Source organism: Falco rusticolus, chromosome 4 (genome assembly GCF_015220075.1).
Source record: "Falco rusticolus isolate bFalRus1 chromosome 4, bFalRus1.pri, whole genome shotgun sequence".
Taxonomy (NCBI): Eukaryota; Metazoa; Chordata; class Aves; order Falconiformes; family Falconidae; genus Falco; species Falco rusticolus.
The window spans coordinates 1826812-1851220 of NC_051190.1; the positions used below are offsets into that span (position 1 = coordinate 1826812).

The following is a 24409-nucleotide window of genomic DNA, read 5'->3' on the forward strand; positions in this document are numbered from 1 at the left end:
CTTTGAAGTCTACCATCTTGTCTACACTAGATTTCTCAAATGTCTTGGGAGTTATTAGCTAATACATTCAAACTTCATACATTTAACTTACTCCGTAGGCCAGACAAGGCTTTAGAAGCAATCCTTTAAGACTGGCTTTGAAGCATACTGTCAGAACAGCATTCAGGAGCTTATATTGTCCTTGCTTTATGTTGTGACCTATAATTTTGATTAGGCTTCAGTCTCCACTACCAAAAGTGATAGTCACGATACAAAGTGACTTAAAGTACACTTAGGAACACCATGTCAAACACCATGATGGAAAATGCAGCTTTGCAGTTACACTCCTAAATAACAGTCAGATTGAGGCTCAGAAAACAAGACTGGTAGCATATACTTCAAACACTGCATTTATTACAAAGGTGCATAGAGTTTGTGCCATTTCTTTTCAATACTTACGTTTAAACTACAAACAACATACAAAGCTAGGTTAGAGTATGTAATAAAATCAACAATGATTATCTAGTCAATTCAGCACAACAGAACATTCTACTGTATTTAATTTCACAGAACATTTCTAAAACAAAAGCACCTCCAGAATTAAAAAAAAATTAACAAATACTCTTTCAATGTTTAAAATTTTAATTCCATTCCCTCTCCCCTACGGCACTGTGGATAACTAGTTTGTTATGAAGGCAACACCTACTTGGACTGACACATCAGCAGTGCTTAAACTAAAAGTTTATGGGTCAACTTCTCCATCTTTTCTATAACCATCCCATTCTCTTAACTACATGAAAACAAGTTTCAACCAGTTGCGTGGCAACAACCAAATAAAATCTGGTCCTATGCCTTACTGTGAACGATGATTAATACACTAAGGAAAAAAATCTGATTAAGTGCTCCAGTTATGAAGTGGAACACTTTCTCTTCTTTCAGTGAGTTTTGTAACTGAAGTAGTACTACTACTACTGAAGTAGTTCCTTGTATATTAACGATTCATCTCTTCACTTCCATATAGTTATCATTAGCATACATTCACTGAAGGAAAGGTGTAAATTTTCAGGCTCCTTAACCCCATCCCTTATCTCCTCCCAACACTCCACATACAGTGGTATTCAGGACAATTTATTTGGTCTGTACAACATCTACACCAAAACTTCAGATTTTGGGACCTGTTATTGTTGCCCCTTTACTTTCCTACTATCTTTTCCTTAGGGATGATGGCAGATGACCGAGCCAGCTTCTCACGAAATTGCAGATTTTCCTCTCATAACCAAAACATAACCCTACCAACACTGCCACGAACTGCATGCTTTGTCACGTAAGATGGAGAAAAGGAAAAGCAGTGCAGAGTAACAGCCTCACGAAGCCCAACACTAGAACACTGTACCTGTGCTCCGAGTGCTGCACGGCAGCTGGGCTCGCTGGCTGCATCGCACTGGCCAGACTCCATCCCGGCAGACGGCTAATACAGGTGCTGCAACAGTCCTCCTTCCACATGAACACACACACAGGGGTAGGATCTATATATAGCAAGGGAATTACTCTGCAGTTCTTCACTGCCCTTCCATGCATAAAATTTCCAGGTTTCTGGGGAAACACTTCATCCTCCATACAGGAGACACTGTGCATTTTTGTTTGTTGTCACGTAACTCCTACCAGTATAATGAAGCATTGCCCAGTTTCTCCGTTTACAAGGCAGGAAAGAGGAGGAACACACAGCCACAGGGTACGCACGGCCTGTCAGTGCCCCTTGGCCCCTTTTCATGCATTAACTTCAGCATTCTCGAGGTGTACCAGAGGGCCACAGGTTGTTGAATCCCAATGCTAAAAACTTTCTACAAGTTTCTGCTGAAATGCCCTGAAGACTTTCTTGAAAAAAGAATCGGAATAACCCTGAAACAGACTTTAAAAATCAGGAAAAAAAAAAAAAAAAAAGACTGCCTTTGACAGCAGCAGTTTCCATCCATCGTGAGGTAAAACAATGCCACCACCAATGTTTTGCAAACAGCAATATACCCCAAATGCAGAACCACAAGACAAATGGCTTAAAGGCCTCCCTAAAAAAAGTAGAACAAGGGTATGAGATATGTCATAATTATTTCACTAACTATGCCACAGTGACACATACAACAGACTAGAGAGCTCTGCTGAGGCATAACAAATTGTATTTTGATGTTAGAAAAGACAGAATTGTAGAGGACGCTTAAAAGATCATGGCTGATCAGTACAAGCTTACAGAACCAAAAGCCCTGCAAACACTGTTAACAGTCATGAGGATGTCTCAAGATATTTCATGACAGCGAGCACTACCTTCTTGAAAATGCATTACCTCCCTGTGATCAAATCCTAGCACTCTTCCTTTCCCTGACTTCTCATTCTCTGCTCAGCTTTATGGGAATGTTGAAGACAAAAGTGAGGTTTAATATCTACTGTGTGTTGGGCTGGGATTTCTTATCCCCCCCTGAATATTATTATTCAAATGCAGACTGAGTTTATAAAGATCCATCATTCCTAGGTTCCTGCCGTCTACAGTTCCCACTAGAGACAAACAGTGCCAAACCCTAAGCATTTAAAAATCCCAACCTATTTCTGACATCCCATCTCTCCTGTAAAATAAATTCCTCCCCTATGATGATGAGGCAGGACTGAACACTGGCAGGGACTTCTGCTTTGCATATGAGCAAGGTGCTAATTTTTCTTCCAAAGTCATCAACAACACGTTTTATTAAGTTTGTCCAATAACACTTGGACAACAAATACTTGTCCAATAATCTTTATGAAGAATTCTCAGCTTTTCAGCTTTTGATCTGCTTGTTCTACTAAGTGGCAGAGAGTTTGATTTTGTTGTTAATTTCTAGCTATAAAGTAAAATGGCCTGAGAAAACACCCCATGAAGGCACCATTTTTCAGCCTTAAAAATGGGAAAGAAAAGGAAATTATCAACTCATGTTATTTAGCACAGAGAAATGCAACTAGTCCGAAGACAACTAAACATAGTTTGCTATCCCTTACTGAAGGCAAATGTGTTTTAAAAAAGGAAAATTCCCTTTTGAATGGCAAATGAAATGTATTATATTGTAGTTTACCTAACAATAGTAGCTTCAGAACAGGCAGAACATACATAACATGTATCAGGTAGTTTCTCAGAGATTAAGTTTTTATGTTTTAATACTGTGCAAAAGATTGCCACAGCTTTGGATGTTTGATAATGCTCACGTTAACCCATTCCTTTCAAAATTATTGCACAGCAAATGTTATTGTGGTTCTTATTTCTGAAGTACTCCTTCACGCTTTTCTCATTGTATATAGAACAAAATCTCCTTTTGTATTTGCTTGAGGTATAAATTAACAACTTACACAAGAAAAATACTCCTTCCTCGTACTCAAAAGCATTTAAAAAAGATACTGAATTAACTTTCACTTTACTTAGACAAAAAGATTGCTGTCTTCCAGAAAAATATACTACAGTTGCACGGTGCAAACAGCACAAATTATACTTTAAAAAGTTTTGTATGCGGAAGCATAGTAGAAGATCTTTTCAATAGGTGGGCTTCTGAGGATCCACATAGGCAGGGTTGTAAGGGGGCTGGCTGATTGGGTAAGGTGCTCCAGCACCAGCTGCGAAAGCAAAACACAGAAAAAAGATTTGTGAAATTTACACTGAGAATTTTACATGTATAATGGCAACTTCTGTTCTGAGCACACAGTTAAGAGGTTCGACTTACCTAGCATCTTAATCGGTTTTGTGAACAGTTTGTGCTAACACATAAAGCCATCCACATTTCAAAACTAAGATAACAAAAACCTTTGTTCTTGTGGATTGTTCTTTATTTTTTATGTTTAAGTGTACATCTGCATTATGGCAGCCACAAGCACATGGTTAGCCTTCAGGGGAGAACACAGTCCAAAAAAAAGGAACAGATCTGGTCCAAAAAGGCAGTGGAAGTCAGAAATGCACCAAGAACAGAATATACCTGATAGTATGCCAAGAAGTGAAAACAAACTGCTAGACAAAAGAAAAAGGTTTAGAGAAAGCATCTTAGGATTCCTTCAGGGAAAACGCTTTCCTGGCAAGTGTCACAGAGTTAGTTAAAAAATTAAAGGGAAAAAAGTATCCTGCTGCTACTGAATGTATTAAGGAGTTTGACTTATATACTGGATATATACCACTCAGAAGATATCCTTATTTTTCAGTACTCTGAGACAAGCTGCTCTCAAGCGGCATACTCATTTTCAGGTCTGTCAAATGGCACAAGTTAGTTCAAATAACACAGCACCTGATCGGATCCCAGAACCGTTAAGTGTGGTTATCTTTGCTGATCTTGTAAGGCAAGTGGGTTTGCCTCCTGTGTGACAGAGCAGGTATTCTCTCACTTGCATGTGACCTAATTAAGAGACTGCCCCTTGGTTAATAGACAAGAGAAATACAGGAAAGCGCTCCCATTTTGAGGCATTCTCAGCTGGCAACATGGAAAGTGCTTCAAGATTTTCCCAGAAAAAAAGTACTCTAAGAACTAACAAAGCAGCAACAGTTTCAGAAACACAGAGAGTAAGAGAAGCACGATGACTAGGTTATTGGCTCCCTCACATGATACAGATGAAGCCAAAGCAGTTTGGGGTAATCCCATAAAACCCACAGGGTTTTACTGTTGTAAACTTCTTCAGAGTTTATAGTAAAGTGGCATGAAAACAATGCTGTGAAAGAAGGAAAGCAGAAGAAAAAAAGATTCTGCTAATTCTAACTGCTAGTCATCCACAAACTTGTCTGAAGTTGATCAGAGACTTGGTATTCTCTAAGTACGGTGATGAACTACTAGAAAATGTCATCGGTGTATAGATTGAAACATATAGCAAATATCAGAATAGAAAGGGTATGTAGAAAGACCCAACTACGATATGTATGTTAATCAGACTTTGATTTTAATACGAAATTTCAGTTGATTTAGTAAAACATTCTACTGGATCCACTGACAGACCCACATACCACCAAACTTTGCCGATACAGTTCCAGCTACACCTCCTCTTGCAACGCTTAACACAGAAATGGTGATGGGGAGATTTCAGCAAGGGTCTATTACAGCATAACTAGTGTTTTACAGAATTAGTTTACATGTACATATAGTCATAGAAAACGTTAAATGTAAATAATACAAGACTGGCTCCAAAGCAACTGTATCTGGCTATTTAAGAGACGAAGAAACACTCAGCGCCGCCTTACCTGCCACTGTTTCATGATAAGCTGGGGGTCCTGATGGCTGCATGGGATAAGGGGGAGGATACTGCGTAGGGTACGGTGCTACCGGCATTCCTGGCTGCGGCTGGATAGCCACAGGCTGATATCCTTGATACGGGGCTACTGGGTAGCTGGGTGGCACTCCCTGTTGTTGGGGGTAGGGAGCCTGAACCACTGTCGTGGAAGTGGTGGTCACAACAGCTACAAACAAGCAAAAGAAACACGGTTAGTGCTGGGTGGTTCTAGATCACCTGGGGCAGCCAACAACACTAATGTAAAAAACATTGTCTCTTAAGATCAATTTCTCACTTCAAAATCTGAGTAATTTCCTTTTGAAGCTCCACAAAAGATTTAGAACTAAATGTATGCCTCTAAATACCCTTCCACTGATCTCAGTAGTAACGTGAGCCTTCATGTACTGGGACAGCAGCCAACTTATCTCCTTGTTCTTCAACACAAAGAGCAAAGAATTTTTTTCTCTGACTCCTCAAAACCCAGGAACTCAACCCTGCAGCCAAGTCACCTATCATTTAGTGTAAGACTGGAAAAACTGCATATTTTTAAATGTTACTTGCTTTTTAAAGATTAAGGTGATAAAGATCTCCTTTCTTAGGCAAGGAGCTTCCTACCACGACTGCCCAAATGAGTCTCCTTTTGTACATTGTCTATACACTAATACATACATGTGTTAGTACATCTTTCTTCAAATAAGTCAGAAAAGAAAAATCCACATTATGTCATTCATTTTCGTAGGAGCTGATGGTGGATCATTGGTTCGATCTCTTATAGAAATAAGGGAGCACTAACACTTTCTAATGAACTGCAGTAATTTCTTTGAGATCTTCTTCCACTTTATGCTACAATTCTAGACTTCGCTCAAGATTGCACTGTTGCAGTCCTGGGCCTTTGGCGTATTTTTCAGGTATATGTTTAAGAGACTAAGAAAAATTTAAAATTTAATCCTATTCCCTGCTTACCTCAAAGAAGAAAACACACCCCTCAAACTCCCCACATTGGGGTGGGGAAAGGGAACTTCTAAATGCTTAGAAAATATTCCAAAATATCGCTCTGCAACTTCACATCCTGAACCAGCTTAAATGCTTATTTTTAATGTTAAGGTATTTCAACTTCTGCAGCAGAGAGGTAAGGCAAGGTTATTTTCACCTTTCATAGGAACACAATCTTCTGGGGGGGGGGGGGGGAAGGGCAGAGGGGGAAGGTCTCATTCAAAGACATGAAAAAGAAAATAAATATACAGGTACTTACGCCGTGGTTTTCGACATGCTTTATACAAACAGCAACACGAACAGGTGAGGCACAGAATAATAGTAACTACAATCACTCCACAAACAGCAACTCCAATCGCAATAAGGGTTCCAAAACTGCAAGAAAGATACCACCAGAAGTAGTAAGAGTCTTTCACACAAATTTATTCCTCTTCCATCTTTGTAGCAAACACATTGCTACACAAGTTTGATAACTGAATTTTCCAAGCAGTACTTGACTGCTCTGAACACGCAGACAGGCAAGCCAAAACGAGGGACCCCAGACTTTGGGGGTGACAGCAAGTTCTTCGCACACTCGTAAGGCCTCCCAGGCCCCATCCTGCGGCAACCTCTGTACTGAGCACACCTCTCCATGCTGCAGATTCTTGGCAGGTTCCTCGGCATTTGTGAACAGTTGTTTCAGAAGCCACGTTTTGCACGGTTTGGAAGACTTGAAATTCTGACAACTTCACTGCAACAGCAAGTATGTTATGCTACATTGTGGGAGACAGAAACACTGCCCGAACCACCAAAACCTAGTACAGGAAAGCCAAAAATTACACCAGCTTTAACCTCTGTAACCTCTGTGATGAGCAACAAATGATGGAGGCAGACGTAAAGCTTCCAAAGCTGATGGGTTTTAAGTTCTGTTTACCACAAAGGGAAGAAAAAGTATCACTGTAAAGCATTACACACCAAGTGACAATTGCCTTTTTAGTGTTAATTCACATGATCTGTTTCCTACTGTCTTGAAATCACTAAAGCACTTGTTCCATAGAAGCCAGTCTCCAGCAATTTTATTTCTTAAAAAAATGCACCATGCATCAGTTTGGGGAACAATTAGAGGAAGTCAGTTTTAATGAACAAGAAGCTCTAAAATAACAAGTGGAGAGCTGGTTTTATATCCATCCTGTTTTTGCTTCTTCCTAGAGATCTTGGCTACAGAACTCCCTAGTTTTTTCCTGCTCAGTTTCCTGTTAACAGCTCTAAACAAAGTGACACATCTCTAGAACCTCCAGCACTTTTTGCTTGGCTACCAAACAGCCATCGAATATGAAAATGTTTTTGAGTATCAACCACACAGGAAGGTTAAATCACTAAGAAAATGTAAAGTGCTCTATCCCTAGTCCAAATTTGGAAGGCTTCACCTCAGTCTTCTAGAGCAACTTAAGCCTCAGTGAGGTGGCACTGAAGCACTGATAAATGAAACAGGTTCAATTTGAAATGCATTTTTTCCCCTTAAGAGAGTTTCCATCAGTTTTATTCTGCTTCTGCAACAGCTAGAAGAAAAAGCCTGGATCAAATCTCTTTCAGGAATCTGAGCAACGATTTTATCTAACTGCATTTAAGTTGTGCGCTGATTTTGTGAAGTATTAAGCGTAACGCTACAGATTTACTCCTCAAGTACTAACTCTAATATTGTGGATTGCCTATAGTGACTGCACCTAAGCATTTTCATGTAAAACAGGAAGCAGGAACAGCTGCAGCCCCCTGAAGTCACAGAAACCATGTCAGAAACACTGCCAGGGCGGCAAAATGCTGACTGCAACACAGCTGCAAAACTTGAAGACACATGAATGCTTTGTTACGTTTATTTGCACCTTAAGGTAACATTTTTCATATGCTGACTTGCCCGTGTAAAGGCATTCCTAAGCATGCTGCTTTTAAGCGCTTCCTCCATCCTCACAAGCATTAATTTCATTTCAGCACAGTAAGTTCACAGCCTGCTCATCTCCATCCAAAAATCCCATTTCTTTCAAGCCTGGTATAAAAAGGAAGACACAAATGCAATTTCAAGTGGGTGGAGGTAAAACATGCACAATGACGCCACATCCTGAAACACAGGCTGCCTCCTGTCCGCGAGGCCAACAACAAACATAAATCAGATTACTTTGAAAACACAGGCTGAATACATGCGTATGCAGAAATGGATTAGATTTAAGACTGACCTATGGAATTTAGATGAATTATACAGGGTGCTTACTAAGTGCTCATTACATAAATTCATATATACACTGGAGAAGAAAAAGATAATTGTGCACAGTGGATACATACACCAGACTTCGCCACCTTGATTGCAATGTTCACGAGAAACAGCATGAATGCCTGTGACCAACTATGGACACCTGACAACAAACCTTAACTACAATTACTGCTACTTGTGGAGTGCCAATAGCATTTTCCTTGCTCTTGTTAACTTCCCTAGTGAGAGAGCTTTTTTTCATGCAGAAATGGGAACATTTCCACTGCAGTCAATCATTACCAAGCAATATTAGCAAAGACAACAAAGAGAAGAGTCTTCTAGGTTCTTCCTTGGGCTTTTTCCCCAGTAAAGAATGGGAAAAAAACCCACCAACCCAACGACATTTTTGCTAGTGAACTATGGTAAGACATTCTTGTGTCAAGAAAAGAGATTAGGCCTGACAGACAACTAAAATTCTTCACTTCCACAGTGAACCTCCTTAGCAAAAGCTAGGGGGTGCGGGGGAAAGTCAAAGAAACCTAGGAAATGGAGAAAACAGACAAAGTGGAGAAACATCTACTCATAAACAAACCTGCACAGCAGGAAACTGGCAGAGAGCCCTTATCTTTCACGACCAAATTCAGTTCTGATACGACAAGAGAGAAAACAGCACAAGCCCATCTGCAGCCAAGCTGGCCACCAACAGATAAAACATTGGTCAGATTGAAGCATGGGCTGCATTTGCTTATTTTTGATAGGAGTTTTCTGCTCACTGAAGCATGTATCTCATTGCATAGTTACTACCTCTAATGAGGAAAGCGACAAAAGCAAAGCTCAGGGGAAAAACCCCACCATATCCTTATTTTCACCAAGTTGTCAGAGACACCCTGCACATTTTCAGCATTTGTCTGCGTGTTTGCTAAAATGACACAACCACAGCATGATGACATTTTGCATACATGTTTTAAAGAGCTAAATACACATATTTAAAGTACAGGTGTGCCAGGTATACCCACTTTAAGGTGAGGTTCTCTGCGTGTGTAAACACTGTGATTCAGTTCTACCTGCTGAAATACTGTGTGATTACTACAGACCAAAATTACAAGCCTTAAGAGTCCAGTAACTGAAATAACAGACATGAGTTAGTTCTTCCTGGAGATTTCTAAGGAGTGTACGCAACCGGATTACTGTAGGCATTTTTATCACCTACTTCACAGCAGAAGGATAACTTTCCTGCCAGTGCTTGGGCTCACGCAGACTAGTGTCTTGAAACAGCAGAAGTAGCGTGACATTTACAGAAAACAAACCAGTGCTACGAACTTACAACTTGCAGCATCAACACCAGCTTTCAGTACTGGAGCTCTTAAAAAATATTTTTTTTCCTAACTATTGTTATTGATAATCAAAACTAGCAATACTCTTTTGGAATATCTGAATGCTCAAGCACTACCTTACTATCATGATAATGCCTGTCCTTTCACTGCCCAAGGAGTACTGCCCTGAGCAGTTTTGAACGTGCAGTAATATCCCACTAGTACAACTACTGAAAAAACTGCAGGAAGTCTACCATGAACAGATGTTACTCAAACAAGGCTGGAATGGTGCTCAGCATACTTTGTGAACCATCTAAGCTTCAGGAGACAAAATATTCCAGATACCATATAAAGACGCTCTTGCAGTGCGTTAACTCCAGAAAACTTATACCCCAACTATTGCTTCATTTAATTGCTTTCACTTGATCAGTTTGTCTAAAAAGACTCTGAAAGGATTTGGAAAAAAATATATTCACATTAAATAGCAATGTAATTACCAACTGTTAGCATTATACATAAATGAAAGACCAGAATAGGGTTTGTAACTTAAGATTCTTCCCCTGAATGGTTAACCAAGGGGGAAAAAAAAACCCAAAAAAACCACCAAACACCAAAACTCAAGCCAAAAAACACACCTTACCCCCCGCATTCTGTAAACAAACTTCAGAGGGCAGAGATCAGGGTGGCCACTGCACCAGACCAGAATGCTCTGCTGGCATCACAGTTTCAACACTGGTTTCCAGATTCCCACATTACATATACCATAGTCTTTAAATAAAGCACACACTGTTATAAACAGCTTGAGCTCATTCACTGCCATTTCCTGCTTCTTTCTCTTCACATAAAAGCTAAACTCTGCCAGTAATTTAATAGAAAACAAAGTCAAACCTAACAGCAGTTTTACTGCAGGAACAATGATCTGCAACTTCTCATAAAATCCATGGGGAAAGTATGAAGAGACAACTCCCTGCACTACCCTACCACCACCTCTCTCCTTCCTTGCCCTATTCCACTTCTACCCTAATTCTCTCTCCTTTGGAAAGCCCTAAATTGTATGTGTAACGAGCATACCTTAGCAGACTCACCTTTAAAGCCGTCTAATTATTCAAAATACGTACCAGTTCACATAAAGGGAGCTAGGCGATTAGTGCCTGTTTTACCCCTTTTGGTACTGAATGAGACACAATGGACACACTAAAATGTGAGAATCAAAACAGGGATCTAAACAGTACTATTTGTAGAATTTAATTCTCAAGGCAGTTGTTTATATCTGAGATCTCCAACTTAAAACACCATCAAGTGGAAAAAAAGAAAGTAAAATGCTTTGAGTGTATTCAAGGCCTTTTAAAATATCCAAGTTTCAGTTCCAGCAACATGTTTTTAAACCTCCATAATACTTTGAATCACTTAAGTTGGCAACATTTCATAACCCAGGCTGTAAAGAAAGTTTTTACATATCCATGCATTTATGGCAATGGGACACACTGCAAAAATCTTGTCTTTAAAATTAAAAAACATCCAAATGAACCACAACGAGACCACCTAGTTCTGCAAAATTAGTTTAAGCAGCCTATTTATTTCGCAAGTTTTAATCTATTCCAAGATTTGTTCCATGATTCAAGAAATATGTTGGCAGGGTCCTTTTCAAAAGCACAGCTGCTTTTAAAAACAAGCATTTACAAATACTGAGTTATGGTTGTAACACAGGGTGGTCTGGAAAATCTTAAGATAATTTAGGTTGTTCCTAAAAGTCTAAATAAATTGAGTATACACATATTCTCTACTACTCCAGAGTTCCCAGAAACATGACAGAATGGTAAATGTTCAGACTTGCCCTGACTCGGGTACAGAGCATGACCAAACAAGCCACCAGACTGAGATGCTTTCTGAAGTCCAACACTGTAGTCACAGCCATACAGTGCCGCATACTGCCTCTAAAGCGTAGTAGGAAAATAAAGGAAAAACTTTTCTTTTTTTAAAGAAAAAGGAACATGACTTCCCAAAAGTCTTTCAGAGGTATAGTTTTTTACAACATTACCAACAACATGCTTCCTCAGTTTGATGCTTTAGCACAAAGATTCAAACCACGAGAACCACTTTGCCAGCGACTCAAAAACCCCTCCATTTACTATTACACAGAAAGCAAACTCCTGCGAGGTTAATGCTCACAGGAAAACATCAGGATGACTTTAACACTTGATAGACTGACTATTTTAGCACAGCTGGGTTTCGGACCACAGGAGCTTCAGCACATGGGGATAATCAAAACATACACCATAGAGTAAAGCCTCACAGTCCAGGTGCAATCAGGCTAATTGCTGGTGCCAGCCACAGCCTGCTCCAGCCATCTCACCCAGCGCCCACCTCTCTGACACAAGATCTCTACAAGTGTCTGAGCAAGGACCCAGTGACTCCTGTGGTGCCCAACAGGCAGCTTAAATAGCACAGTTTCAAAGTTATGAAATGTTGATAGTTTCATCACACCGGCAGGTTTGAGTAACGTCTAAGTGATTTTCTAAGCTACACAATACAGCAAGGTGTGGACCAGAACTGATGTCTGCGTTGATCTTTCAGACAAAAAGCTAACTCAAGTTAACAGTTGAGTGTCTTTCACAAGGGTCTTGCCCGCATACAGTTCCTTAAAGTGATGAAAATGGTTTCATCTCATTTTGGCTAACCCGCCAGTGCAGTAGCAGCTCAAGTCATCACTAACCGTAAACTGCTAAACTGCTCTAGAGCATGAACACCGATGAACTGCCACTGAAACCCACAAACTTATTCACAGATTTCCACAGTTCTTTCTGGGTACTCATAAGGAGGGAAGTCCACTGCAGGAACCCCCTGACACAATCTCCGATACACCTCTGCTAACCTGCTGTCTGGGCAACCCCGACCTGCACCCGCCCAGAGCCAGCTAAGCCCACCCCAGCACCCTCAGCATCAGCCGAGCCAGCTCGGGCTTACTGAAGCAACAGCGATGCCATCAAAAGTCAAGGAGCCCTGCAACTGCAAAAGCATTCTAGAAAATAAGAATGCAAGAGTCTTTTGAGAAGTTTGCTAAATACATACTAAATGGGTCCTCCTTTTCCTATTTGTTCAAATAAGAAGCTGATGTGGGTTACTTTGAGCCCAAAATAATAAACTCTACTTTCATACACAAAGACCTACTAGAAGTAAACCTAATTACTACTTTTTTGAAAGACACTAAGTTATCAATTTATTTTTTTCCCTAGTAACACGTAACAGGTTTAGCACAAGTTCTTAAACAGCCCGTATGAAAAAGTAGCAGGGAGGGAACTTCCTGCAGTTTGTGGTTTTACTCAGACATCCGATGCCCAGATCCAACAGGTTATTATGGAACATGCATATAAGCATCTCTTGGTCTATAAACAGTTCACTTGTAAATAGATGTATTTAGTACATAAATCCCTTCGTAACACATACTAAAAATACAATTTTCCAGGAAAGCTTCCCAGGAAATCTACTATTGTACACTTTGTGGGCTACTATTATACACTTTGTATAGCTGAGAATAATTTCTGTAAGTAACTGGTACCTTAATAATACACACATAACAAAGGGAAAAGTCAGAGCTGCATTCAGAGGGACTAAAGTCTTTCATCAACAGTACAAGAATTAACACTGCAGCTTCATGCAGGTCACAAGACAATTTCAGACAAGTCTACTGGACCCTCAGGATAAAACCACAATAAGACATTTGCTTCTACAGACAATAAATTTAAAATTCGCTTTTACTGGCAAAAAAGAAAATATAGATACATTACAGATATTTACGGCAAAGTGATTCAGTTCCTGTCCTACTACCATTAGGATCCCAGTTCAATGATACAGGATGTAACCTCCTACCCTAATTAAAATTTAGGACTAACATAAAGGCAATGGGAGGAATTCTTCTGAAATTATTAACTGAATTAATAGAACAAATTTAATAAAAAAAAAATTAAGTACCACAGAAAGTTTTCCCCACGTAAACAAGTGCAATACTATGAGTTTGCCACTGCCACAATACCATACTAATTCTGGAAAGCAGATTTAAGCAACTAACTAGAAACTAGCTAGGATAAAGAGTTATAAAGTTTTAAATAAATTTTTTTTAATTTTTTTTTTTTTCTGGCAAATTGCATCACAGTCTGTGACTTCCCAAAGACACTGAAACTGCAGTCCAAGGAAGTTTAGACTAGGTTACACCCACCAGCTTTTCTTACAATATAACCCAGCTGTTATGAGAAACACACTTTTTTCTTTATCCACATTACTTGTATGTCATCACACATATAAAAGTTAGAAACACAATGTTCAGGCAGGAACAAAGTTTAAATTAGGTAAATTAATTACCCTATACTACTGTGAACTGACATGCCGCCTCAGCCTCCCTCCCTTCCTGCAGAAGTATTACTCATGCAGCACAACGTGGATCAGCAAGGAAAATCTAACACTGCACAAATAAGAACAGACCTCTTCAGCGGAGGTCACATCTGGCCAACCACTACTTCTCCTTTTAAATGGTATTCATCATTAATGAGACCTCCATTAAAAAAAAAAAAAAAAAGCACAAAAGTTACTTTCATGACTAGTGCCTTCCACAACACAAAAAAGATAAGAGGTTTTTAAGTTTACTTCTCAGTGGAATTGAGAATCAGAGATCATGCTAGTCAACAGAGAGGAATATCCCATTAAAAATTAAACTAATTTGTTGACTTCACAGAAGACCTTACAACTGCAGTTTTAAAAGGCTAAGCAATTTAAGGACTTTCTCCTCCTCCTCTAACAACACATCTGTTCTTCTCCTCCCATAATACATCTACCAATCTATCACAAATACATTTGGCTACACCTTAGGCTATGGCTATTTTACAGAAGTATAAGAAATGGCAGTTCAGAGCTACCTTTGGAGTGCACATGCTCAAACTTTCACAGATCCTACCTAAATAACAATCGCGGTCTTTTAACCATGTTTTCAAGGAGGGATTCTCTGTTTCTTGGGTTACAGGACCCTTCTCTGAGGGTTACCCTGCCTGTGGCTGCTTTGACAAGCTCTGGAGAGAGTCAACCTGTATGTTAAAAATGTACTGTTTCCAGAGTTACACTGTGTAGAGGCACAGCAAAGCCCCAGAGTTAGGAGAGGAAACACTCTACCCTCCTAAGTACGCAGAGTCAATGGAGTACACACCCACAGAAAAATTAACTACTGAACATAATCCAAGCGATTAATCTTACCGTGTCTTTGCATGTTTAGGCCTGATTGTCTTGGGTTTTTTTTGCCATGAAACAGCCTTCTGTAGTTAGAAGAGCACGCTAACCCAACCATGCACATCTGTCTCTTGAGCCAGAAGAGCATTTTTCAATCTCTCCTTCCATGTTGGTTTCAGTGTAAATGAACCTGCACGAGCATTAAGCCTACTGCCTGAAGCAGGCAACTAAGAATTCATTAATGGCAACTCAAAACTGCTTTGTCAGCTTTAAGCAGCTTCTTTACTGCTAACACAGTGAACACAAACCCAAACACTCTTTTTAATGCAAGTTACAAGTTGTATGAGCTTCTATTTAGTTTTCAGGCTAGTAAAAAGCAAAGAAAAAAATGAAATAGCTTCAAATCCAAATCTCAATTGTTTCTAGACAAGAGGCTTACATTCCTTGCTGAGATTAGCCTGTGCCTGGCTGCAAGCCTCACAGAACAGGCTCTGTACGCACTTTGACTCTTTTATTACAGAAAATAGTAAGGACCAGTACTGGAAAAGACAATCTCTGCTTGTTAAAGAGACTGCTTAAAGAAATTTACTTTTCTATAAGTTCTTTTCCAAGGACTAATCTTCATAATTTATTTTCTTATCATTGACAACCTATTGCAGATGCTGGCGCATCCAAACACACCATGAAGTGTAAACTGAAGTCCCTGGTAATGACAGGAGAGGAGGAGGAGCAGGAAGATAAATGGAGTACAGTTTGCACCACAGCAATTTTCACCTTGTCTGTGGAGAAAACATAAGCTTGAAAACATCTAAATTGAGAGACAGCAAATTAGGATAATCGTATCTTCCACAGTTAGAAATTTCCTGCCAACTTATGCATGTAGCAGACTATTGCAGATGCTGCATATCAATCAAAGGCAGGCAGAATGACATGGATGTTCCCCGTTTCAGAAAAGGATAACGAGGTCCAAGACAACACATTGATCAGCCCATGACAAAACTTAAATGAGCGTATCCCAGTCTAACAAGGCTGTTCTGTCTCTGCCAGCCAAGGCTTTCCAGGAAGACTGTCATCCCGCCTCCCTCTTCTCATCACGGAAGGAGGAAGAGCCTTTTCTTAAGCATTACTGTATCTGTTACACAATCTGCTGTAACTTCCAAGGCAGAAGTTAATTCAGAGACAGAATCCATCCAATTAACAAAGACAATTTGAAGTTTTATTCCTGTTTAGAAAGACTGATAGCAGCTGCCCCAATTACATTATTTTCTTCTGTAACTCTGATACAGATGTTCTGAATTGCTCCACCTCCTTAAACACTCAAATATTTCACAATTAGTTGAATGGTGGATGCAAGTCATCTAATTTCCTTTTCCAGTAAGGGTCACTATTGGAAAATTGGCATACCAAGGCTAAATAACCATGTAACCGGTGCAAATTATGACAACTGCTGTTCCAGTGAATCTGTGCTGTGCTTTTTGTGCAGTTTCTTAAAGCAATAGTATTGTGTACTGCAGAATGGAAGGGGAAGAACAACTAAATTAACCTTACTACTCATGATCAATCTTTGAACCCAGAACAGGGGAAAATTCAGTAATCAAATTAAGAGGGGAAAAGATAAAGTGAAACACCTTCCAGTAGTAAATCCTTGCCACAATGCATTCACTAGCAGCAGAAATTGCATATGGTCATCTTGCAAGCAAGGAAAAATGGTAGCAAAATTTAACATGTTCAGTGGTACGAAACCTATACCAATGCTCTGATTTAAAAGCTCCGAATGATCTTTAAGGATTGATCAACAATGGAAAACGACTGAATCCGAGTTAATGCTGACCTTTATACTTTTCCAAAAATGCTTACATTTGTTTCCAAATGCAGTGCTCTGGGAAGCAAAAAAGACACTCTAAAGCAATGTAATTTATTCTTTGAAACATCCAAAAGAAGATTACAGGATATGAACTGCCTGCACTGTGAACTATGCTTAATAGGGTTGCCCAAAGTGCCCTGCACATCTGCCACAACAGCACCCGATACTCAATATTAAATAATGAAAGATAGTAACATTAAAGTATACTAATAAAAAGAAACCTACTAAAACCTGGTGCTTTCCTTGCACTTCTGCAGCAGAAACCTACTAAAACCTGGTGCTTTCCTTGCACTTCTGCAGCAGAAACCTACTAAAACCTGGTGCTTTCCTTGCACTTCTGCAGCAGAAACCTACTAAAACCTGGTGCTTTCCTTGCACTTCTGCAGCAGAAACCTACTAAAACCTGGTGCTTTCCTTGCACTTCTGCAGCAGACTACGGAATAACCGGGGGGGAAGCAAAAGTACACTAAAAACTCAGCTAGACCCTTCCCTAGCACTGTCCACAGAACCAGAAACTAATTGTGGCAGGTTTTCCAAGGAGGGAGAAGAGACACCCCAGCTCACTCTGCCCAGTGGCAAGTCCATGCGCCGTTTGTGACAAGCCCTCAGAGAGGTAAAATTAGGTTAAAAAGCCAGGATTTTTGAACAATGTGCCAGAGTGGTAACTTGATCTAGGAATAAGCCCAATGCAAGAATGAGGAACTAAATGCTTTCTGACCTCTAATGCCAGGAAACAAAGCATCACCTCCTCCTTTTGAAGGGCAGCTCAAAAGCAGCATTCACAACTCACAAGAACAGGGCACTAAAGGAAGCTGCCCTTCACTGCCTCTCCTCCCATTATAAACTGCTTAAGGACTACGCTCATCTTGCTGGAGATACAAAGAAGTATCTCAACTGACATCAGCCCCCCTCTCCACACAGTATTAAATAAACATAGTCGAGCATCATGAAGCAATGTAAAACTTGTCTTTTAAAAAAGAAATTGGCATGGAGCAATAAGGTTGAGTATACCTTGCAGGCACAAACCAGGGACTACTATTCCAGAAAGAACAGAGCTTACTGCTTGGTTAAAAAAACCCAAACCAACACCCCACACACCACAAAAACACCTGGGCAAACTGTAATGAAACTGAGATATACTTGGTGTCCCACTGACTGCAGTCACAGAAAGGCCTACTCACTTCAGTTCCCAATGCTGAAACACCCTAAATTGGACACTTAGTCATTAGTCAGTTTGGAAAGTTCTGGGATGTGGTTTTCCTCTGGAGTCACATCCGGGTGGCTTTTCAAGGGCAGTATTTCTGTGAATAATTACCCTCTTTCTATTAAAATTAAAACTGCCTACCAGAAAGTAAGCTCAATGTTAAGTCTAGGCCTTTGCACAACACTAATTTTTCAAAGTTGTAATGAAGGGGTGGAAAAAAACCAAACAACCTCACCCCTTTTCTCAAGGTGAAATATTAAATATTAAATATTAAAAAGAAAGATAATTAAGGCAACCTAGCTGCTGTTTATTTAATGTTTTCTGTCATTTACAAACACACCTTCGTGGACTGCGGGCCTTGCTTACGATTCCTTTAGCAGTTGTGTAGGAGGTTGTTTTGTTTGGTTGTTGTTTGTTTGTTTTTTTTAAAGACTATATTCTTTCATTTTCTATGCTTTTAAATAACTATACTTGTTGGCATGGAAAAGCCCGTATTTACTACATTCTTCACATTTAAACCTTATTACTCCAGGAGATTCAGTATCTCTGCAGCTGCAAAGGTGGGAAATGGAAGGATTTTTCTCATATCTTTCTACCAAAAATGCAACAAGAGCGAACGATGACTGCAAGATGAGGCTCACACCTGCGGTACTCGAACCACGCATGTGAAGATACGTAAGGCAGCTCCATCAGCCTAGCAAAGAGGGGCATCCCTCCGCCAGGGCAGTGCGTACACCGACTCCTTCCTTGAGGAATGCTATCGGGTCAAGAGGGATCAAGGATCCAAGACATTCATTTACGCTCCTCGCATCGATGCGCTGGCGTTCACCAGCCCGGCAGCGCGGCCACCGGTGCCCCTGGCCAGACCGCCTGCCCCGCGCACCGGACGCGGAAAGATGCAGCTGTAGGTTGCGCAACCCGGGCGGCTCCACTCGGCTACGCCAGACCCAGCACGGCCCCGAGCATCCGCCGCACCACGCCGTTCCCGGGAGGTGGGGGCGCCGCCGCCACGGCTCCGCCCGCTGAAGGCTACCGAGTCGCCAGGCGGGAGACCCGGCCCGGGCGGCCGCGCCTGCCACAGCCGCACGGCGAGGCCCCTCCCGCCCCGCTCCGCTCCGCCGCGCCCGCTTACCCCATGCTCGCCGCCGCCGCTCGCCCCGCGCCTGCCGCCAGGCCCCGCCCCCGCCCCGCGGCGCCCCGCCCTCTCCCCGCCCCCGCCCCGCGGCGCCCCGCCCTCTCCCCGCCCCCGACCCTTAAAGGGCGCCGCAGCCACGGCCGGGGGCTCCCGCGCACCTTCCGCCGGGGCGGGCGGCGTGGCCCCGCCGTGCGCGCAGCGCCTCCCGCCGGCCGCCTGCGGCACTACCGCCCCTCCGCCAGCCCCGCCGGGTTCACCAGGCAAACACACAGCGGTCACAGCTTCCCGGCTCAGAACTAACCCCTGTCCTCTCTGTAGTCTTCCACGACACGAAGAGTAGAAACGTTTTACTGCAGGACTCTTGTGATCACCAGCGCAATGCACAGATTTAAAAGAATTCATTTTGCCCGAGGTTGAAAGAGCACAAGACGCACTGATAACAAGTAAAGTGCAAAAGATGCTAAAAAGCACGGAGATACTTCAAACAAAAGCACCTTCTCTTACTGAGCAGCTATGGACTTCAGCTGTCAGTACCTAAGAGTTACCAAGCACACGTGTGCTAATGCTTTGCTAACAGACAACCTCCTGTCCAGGAGTAACAGCATGAACTATTAAGCACAGCAATTGTCACGACCTAACCTCTTCCTCCCACTCCTACTTCAAGTATCATGACACATACATGGAGTTTGAGTACAACACATTCCTAACGCACAAAGATGTATTTCTGTTTACATATTCTACCAGCACATACTGATAACACAATGAAGAACCTCTAAGTAAGTATCACTTTAAAAGCTGAGATTTTGCAGAGCTTACCTGGGGCCAGAAGAAATGTAATAATCAGGGTCCGAAAAAACCTGCATATAATTTACGTTGCTTGAGCCAGAGGTCCTGTAGTAAGAGAATTCATCTCAAAAATTGAATTTATTACTTAGGTTATTTTATTATATATTCTTTTTTATATAAAGAAAGTCCAGATGTTTATGAAAGGTAATATCCAATAAAAAGAGAGATTAATTTTGTCATCCTCAAAGGAAAATTAAACAGGGTAAAAATATTTGGCAATGCTCAAAAAACACAGACCAGTGCATACATCAATTTGTCCACCTCAACGTTCCCATTTTACAGGTAAGTTAACATGCATTAGCATAGATCCCTGATCAAGCCAGATGTAGAGCTGAAAGGTCCCATTGTAAGTTTTTAATGGTCAAACTGTATTTTTGTCATCCAGTGATAGAATTAGAATGTGCTGTGTATATTCGGTTTGCCTCATACCTTCCATCAAGCAGGTAACACTGAAATTGTTGTTCTTCATCAAATTTTAAGAAGGCATTAGAGCAACAGTATTGATGCACGCAATCTCCACAGCAGAAGTTGGGACAGGATTTTGCAGGGTGTGCCTTGCCACGATGATCAATATATGCCTGACAATCCTCACCCAAAACTGAAAAAAGTTAAAATCCAATAGTTAGTAACTAAAGAATTAATCACAGAACGTCTCTTTCTCATACTGACCACACTTAGGCTGACATTTAAATTTTTCAACTTTTTTCATTAGGTCCTACAAATCAGTTGTTTCCTTTGGAGTACAGCAAAGGCAAATACTTACTCCCACACACAGAGTATCTCATCTTCATCAAGTAGCTCTTCCTGACTGTCCACACACACAAAAAGGACTAAACTGCATGCAAATACACTTTAAAGATGCTCTGTCTGGTGACACTCTCTTCACTACACCTGCTAGTAGCTACTAAATTACTGTAAAGACTCAAAGAGCAATGCGACCAGCCAGATACACTAAAAAGCCCACACAAACCCTAAGACCGTTTAGGTATTTGACTCGATGCAACAGATGCAACACAACCACATTCACCATGGGTTTAGATTTCTATGTGACTTGGTTGTCTCTACCTGTTGCTTTGTTTACTTTATGGAAAATCCTAATCCAGTTAACCCATGGCATAAAATAGAGATGTCATAGAACAGAGATTCCTAGGACTAAAATCAGTTAAGTGCTGTCCTCCTACTGCAGGCATCAACTAGTACAGATACAACGGTAAGGAAATGGCGATGTTCACGCACTAGGATGGATTTCTTAGGGGATATCCCATGCTTTTCATCATTGCACTGGGTTGATGCATTCCTTAACATACCAGCTTGTTTTCTCTCTCAAGCCTAAATGACTGCAACATAAGAACAGCACATTAAAAAGCTTCCAACTGCCACATAAAAATACTTCTCAAAGCTTAAATAAAAAGTGCTTCCCAAGAAAAAGCTTTAGCAAGAGCATCATTACAGTTTTCAGTGATAAATGCTGCATTCAGTTGGTTTCTATTCCTCATTTTCCTTCCTATCACATTATCACATACTACATTAGCAAGACATACCCTGATATTTTGCCCCTAAACAACACTCTGAGAAGCTCAAATTACTTCAGGTGTAATTGCTCAGAGAAAGCAAACAAGATGAGGCAAAGACAACAAATCACATTCCTTCAGAAGAAAAGTAAGGGGTACTTCCTGGAGTATTTAAACTGTGCCATTTGAAAAAAATCACTGTGAGCCACCTCAAAGAACCCTTTTCCTGGTGCTTGCCCTTCAAAGTACTTACAGATAAAACTCTTTACCATTTCAACCATGCTTTAGCGTAGCCCTCAGACAAACTGTGATCCTTCACTACTCTGACCAAGTTACATGTCCTCTTGCATATCCACTAAAGATCACATTCACCTTCCCTGCACATGTCTGTGAAGAATTTGATCCACCAGATAATGTGATGCCACTGATGCATACAGTATCGAGAGCGTTCCACCATTTCAGAGACTTCACTTGCTAAGTCCTATGATCACATCTGCTTTTTCACATCTGCTTTTTCACATCACATGACAAAGTTGGGGAAGCCCACATCCTCCATCCTTTAAACAGAACAGTTACACATAGGGCAGCTGAAAAAAACCAAGTTATCAATGTTAGCATGTGATGGCTATGTATGAACTCAGTTATCAAATGAGTCAATATAAGCAGTGCCGCTTGTGCAGTATCATCACTTAACACCTAAGTATTTACATTATCTTGCCCTAAAAGGCTGAAGTTTTCCATGCTGGGGGCGTAAAAGTGAAGATTTTTAAAGGGATGCATCAAGAACGACCAGCAGCGGCTTTGTGGTACGTTTCTCCCCCAACAGTCTCACCTTGGGTTTGCCGGTAGACAGCGTTCATGCGGTGGGTCCACAGAGCCAGTGCTGAGGCACCCACTGCTGCCGTCGGACAACACACCCGTATCACAACGAGATTTCCTTTCCGCTCCACTTTTCGCTAGTGCGCCCACACGGCAAATAGCCGCTGTTCAGCTGTGGGTTCCTCCCGCCCGCGCCCACGGACCTCGCAAAACCACGGGCCCCAGCCCCAGCGTGGGCAGGAGCTGAGCTGAGGGGTCTCTGCTCAAAGCCGGGGCTCCCCCATGCTGGGGGTTCGGCAGGGCCTCCCCGGGGGGAGCAGCCTCGGCCACGGAGGAGGCCGGCAGGAGCCGCCGCAGCCCGCCAATACTCCTTGAGGACCGCCGACGCCCTCGCTGTCCACCCCCGGCATCCCCTGCCCCTCAGCCGCCTCCCGCACTCACCGGCTGCCAGCAGCAGGCAGAGGAGACCGAGAGCGCCCCGCCACGTCGCCATGCCCACCGCTGCTTCCCCCCGGGGCGGGCGGGCGGCCCGCCGGGACTCCGGCACCCCTGGGCGGCGCCTCGCGGCCGCGGGCGGAGCAGCGGGCAGGGCGGGGGGCGGGGCGGGGCGGGCAGGGCGGCGCGTGGGGGACGCAAAGGGCGGGAAAGCGCTGAGGCGGCCGGTGGCTCCTGGGGAGCGGCCATGGAGCGTCACCCTGGGCTGTGTGGGGGTGAGCCTAGGGCTGCTGCGTTTGGGCCTCGGATGAGGCCTGCTGCGAGGCCGGTGCCCTCCACTCACATCCCTGCCATGTCCTCACCCAGCTCTCTGCTGTCAAGATGGCTCCTCAGCTGGAACCTCTGCACAGCGCTGGCCCGGTAGCCAAAGGGCATTCCCCAGCTCCCCAGCATGTCTGCTCTCTGCTAACTGAAGGCTTCCTTCTTGCAGTAGAAGCCACAAAATCCTTTTTAGAAACTCAGAATCATTTAGATTCTGACTTTTGAGATCATCAAGGCCAACTGTTATTGCAGGACTGCCAAGTCCGTCACTAAACCATGTCCCTCAGCACCGCATCTGTGTGTCTTTTAAACACCTCTGGGGACAGTGACTCCACCACCTCCCTGGGCAGCCTGTTCCCATGCTTGACCACCTTTTCTGTGAAGAAGTTTTTCCTAACATCCCATCTACACCTCCCCTGGAGCAGCTTGAGGCCATTTCCTCTTGTCCTGTCACTTGTCACCTGGGAGAAGACACACACACACATCCCCACACCCGCCCACAGCGGTCGTTGCAGGGAGCGATAAGGTCCCCCCTGAGCCCCCTCCTCTCCCGGCTGAACACCCCCCGTTCCCTCAGCTGCTCCTCACAGGACTTGTGCCCCAGCCCCTTCCCCAGCCCCGCTGCCCGTCTCTGGACACGCTCCAGCCCCTCAGTGTCTGTCTTGCAGTGAGGGGCCCAAAACCGAACACAGGATTCGAGGGGCGGCCGCACCAGCGCCGAGCGCAGGGGGACGGTCACTGCCCTGGTCCTGCTGGCCACACTGTTTCAGATACCCGCCAGGATGCTGTTGGCCTCCCTGGCCACCCGGCACACTGCTGGCTCATGTTCAGGTGGCTGTTGACCAACCCCCCAGGCCCTTTCCCCCCAGGCAGTTCCCAGCCGCTCTGCCCCGGGACTGTAGCATTGGGTAATGTTGTTAGACCCAGCTGCAGGACCTGGCACTGAGCCCTGTTGAATGACCTACAGTTGGCCTCGGCCCATCGATCCAGCTTTTCCAGATCCCTCTGCAGAGCCTTCCTGCCCTCAAGCACATCCACACGCCCCACCCAACATAGTGTTGTCTGTAAACTTTCTGAGGGTACACTAGATCCCCTTGTCCAGATCATCAATGAAGATACTAAACAGACCTGGCCCCAATATTGAGCCCTGGGGAACACACTGGTGAGCAGCCGCCAGCTGGATGCAACTCCATTTACTACCGCTCTTTGGGCTTGGCTGACCCGCCAGCTTTTTACCCAGCATAAACTATACCTGTCTGTTCTGGTTTCAGCTGGGACAGGGTTAATTTTCTTCTTAGCAGCTG

At 42.8% G+C, this 24409-nt stretch overlaps 1 protein-coding gene across 4 annotated transcripts; it reads right to left on the reverse strand.

Annotated features, from left to right (window-relative positions):
- Nucleotides 1-371: 371 nt before the first annotated feature.
- Nucleotides 372-22911, reverse strand: SHISA5 (shisa family member 5). Of its 4 annotated transcripts, none has more exons than XM_037386832.1 (6): nt 22791-22911; nt 20449-20617; nt 19990-20064; nt 6485-6600; nt 5204-5419; nt 372-3603 (listed from the first exon to the last, which is right to left on the reverse strand). In XM_037386832.1, exons 1-6 carry the CDS (start codon nt 22840-22842, stop codon nt 3524-3526), a joined length of 708 nt encoding a protein of 235 aa, XP_037242729.1. In that variant the 5' UTR covers nt 22843-22911; the 3' UTR covers nt 372-3523. The 4 variants fall into 4 exon arrangements, with proteins under 4 accessions (XP_037242729.1, XP_037242731.1, XP_037242728.1 ...); XM_037386834.1 differs by lacking the exon at nt 22791-22911 and adding an exon at nt 22363-22405; XM_037386831.1 differs by lacking the exon at nt 22791-22911 and adding an exon at nt 21903-22002.
- Nucleotides 22912-24409: the final 1498 nt, after the last annotated feature.

What these genes read in the sequence shown, in the direction of transcription:
- SHISA5 (XM_037386831.1), bottom strand. Translation starts at nt 21,987, where the DNA reads ATGGTGGAACGCTCTCGATACTGTATGCATCAGTGGCATCACATTATC. An exon ending in TACATTTCTTCTGGCCCCAG is followed by an intron (nt 6,601 to 19,989) that starts GTAAGCTCTGCA and finishes TCTTTCTTGCAG; the next exon opens with TTTTGGAACCCTTATTGCGA. An exon ending in AGCATGTCGAAAACCACGGC is followed by an intron (nt 5,420 to 6,484) that starts GTAAGTACCTGT and finishes GCTTGTTTGTAG; the next exon opens with CTGTTGTGACCACCACTTCC.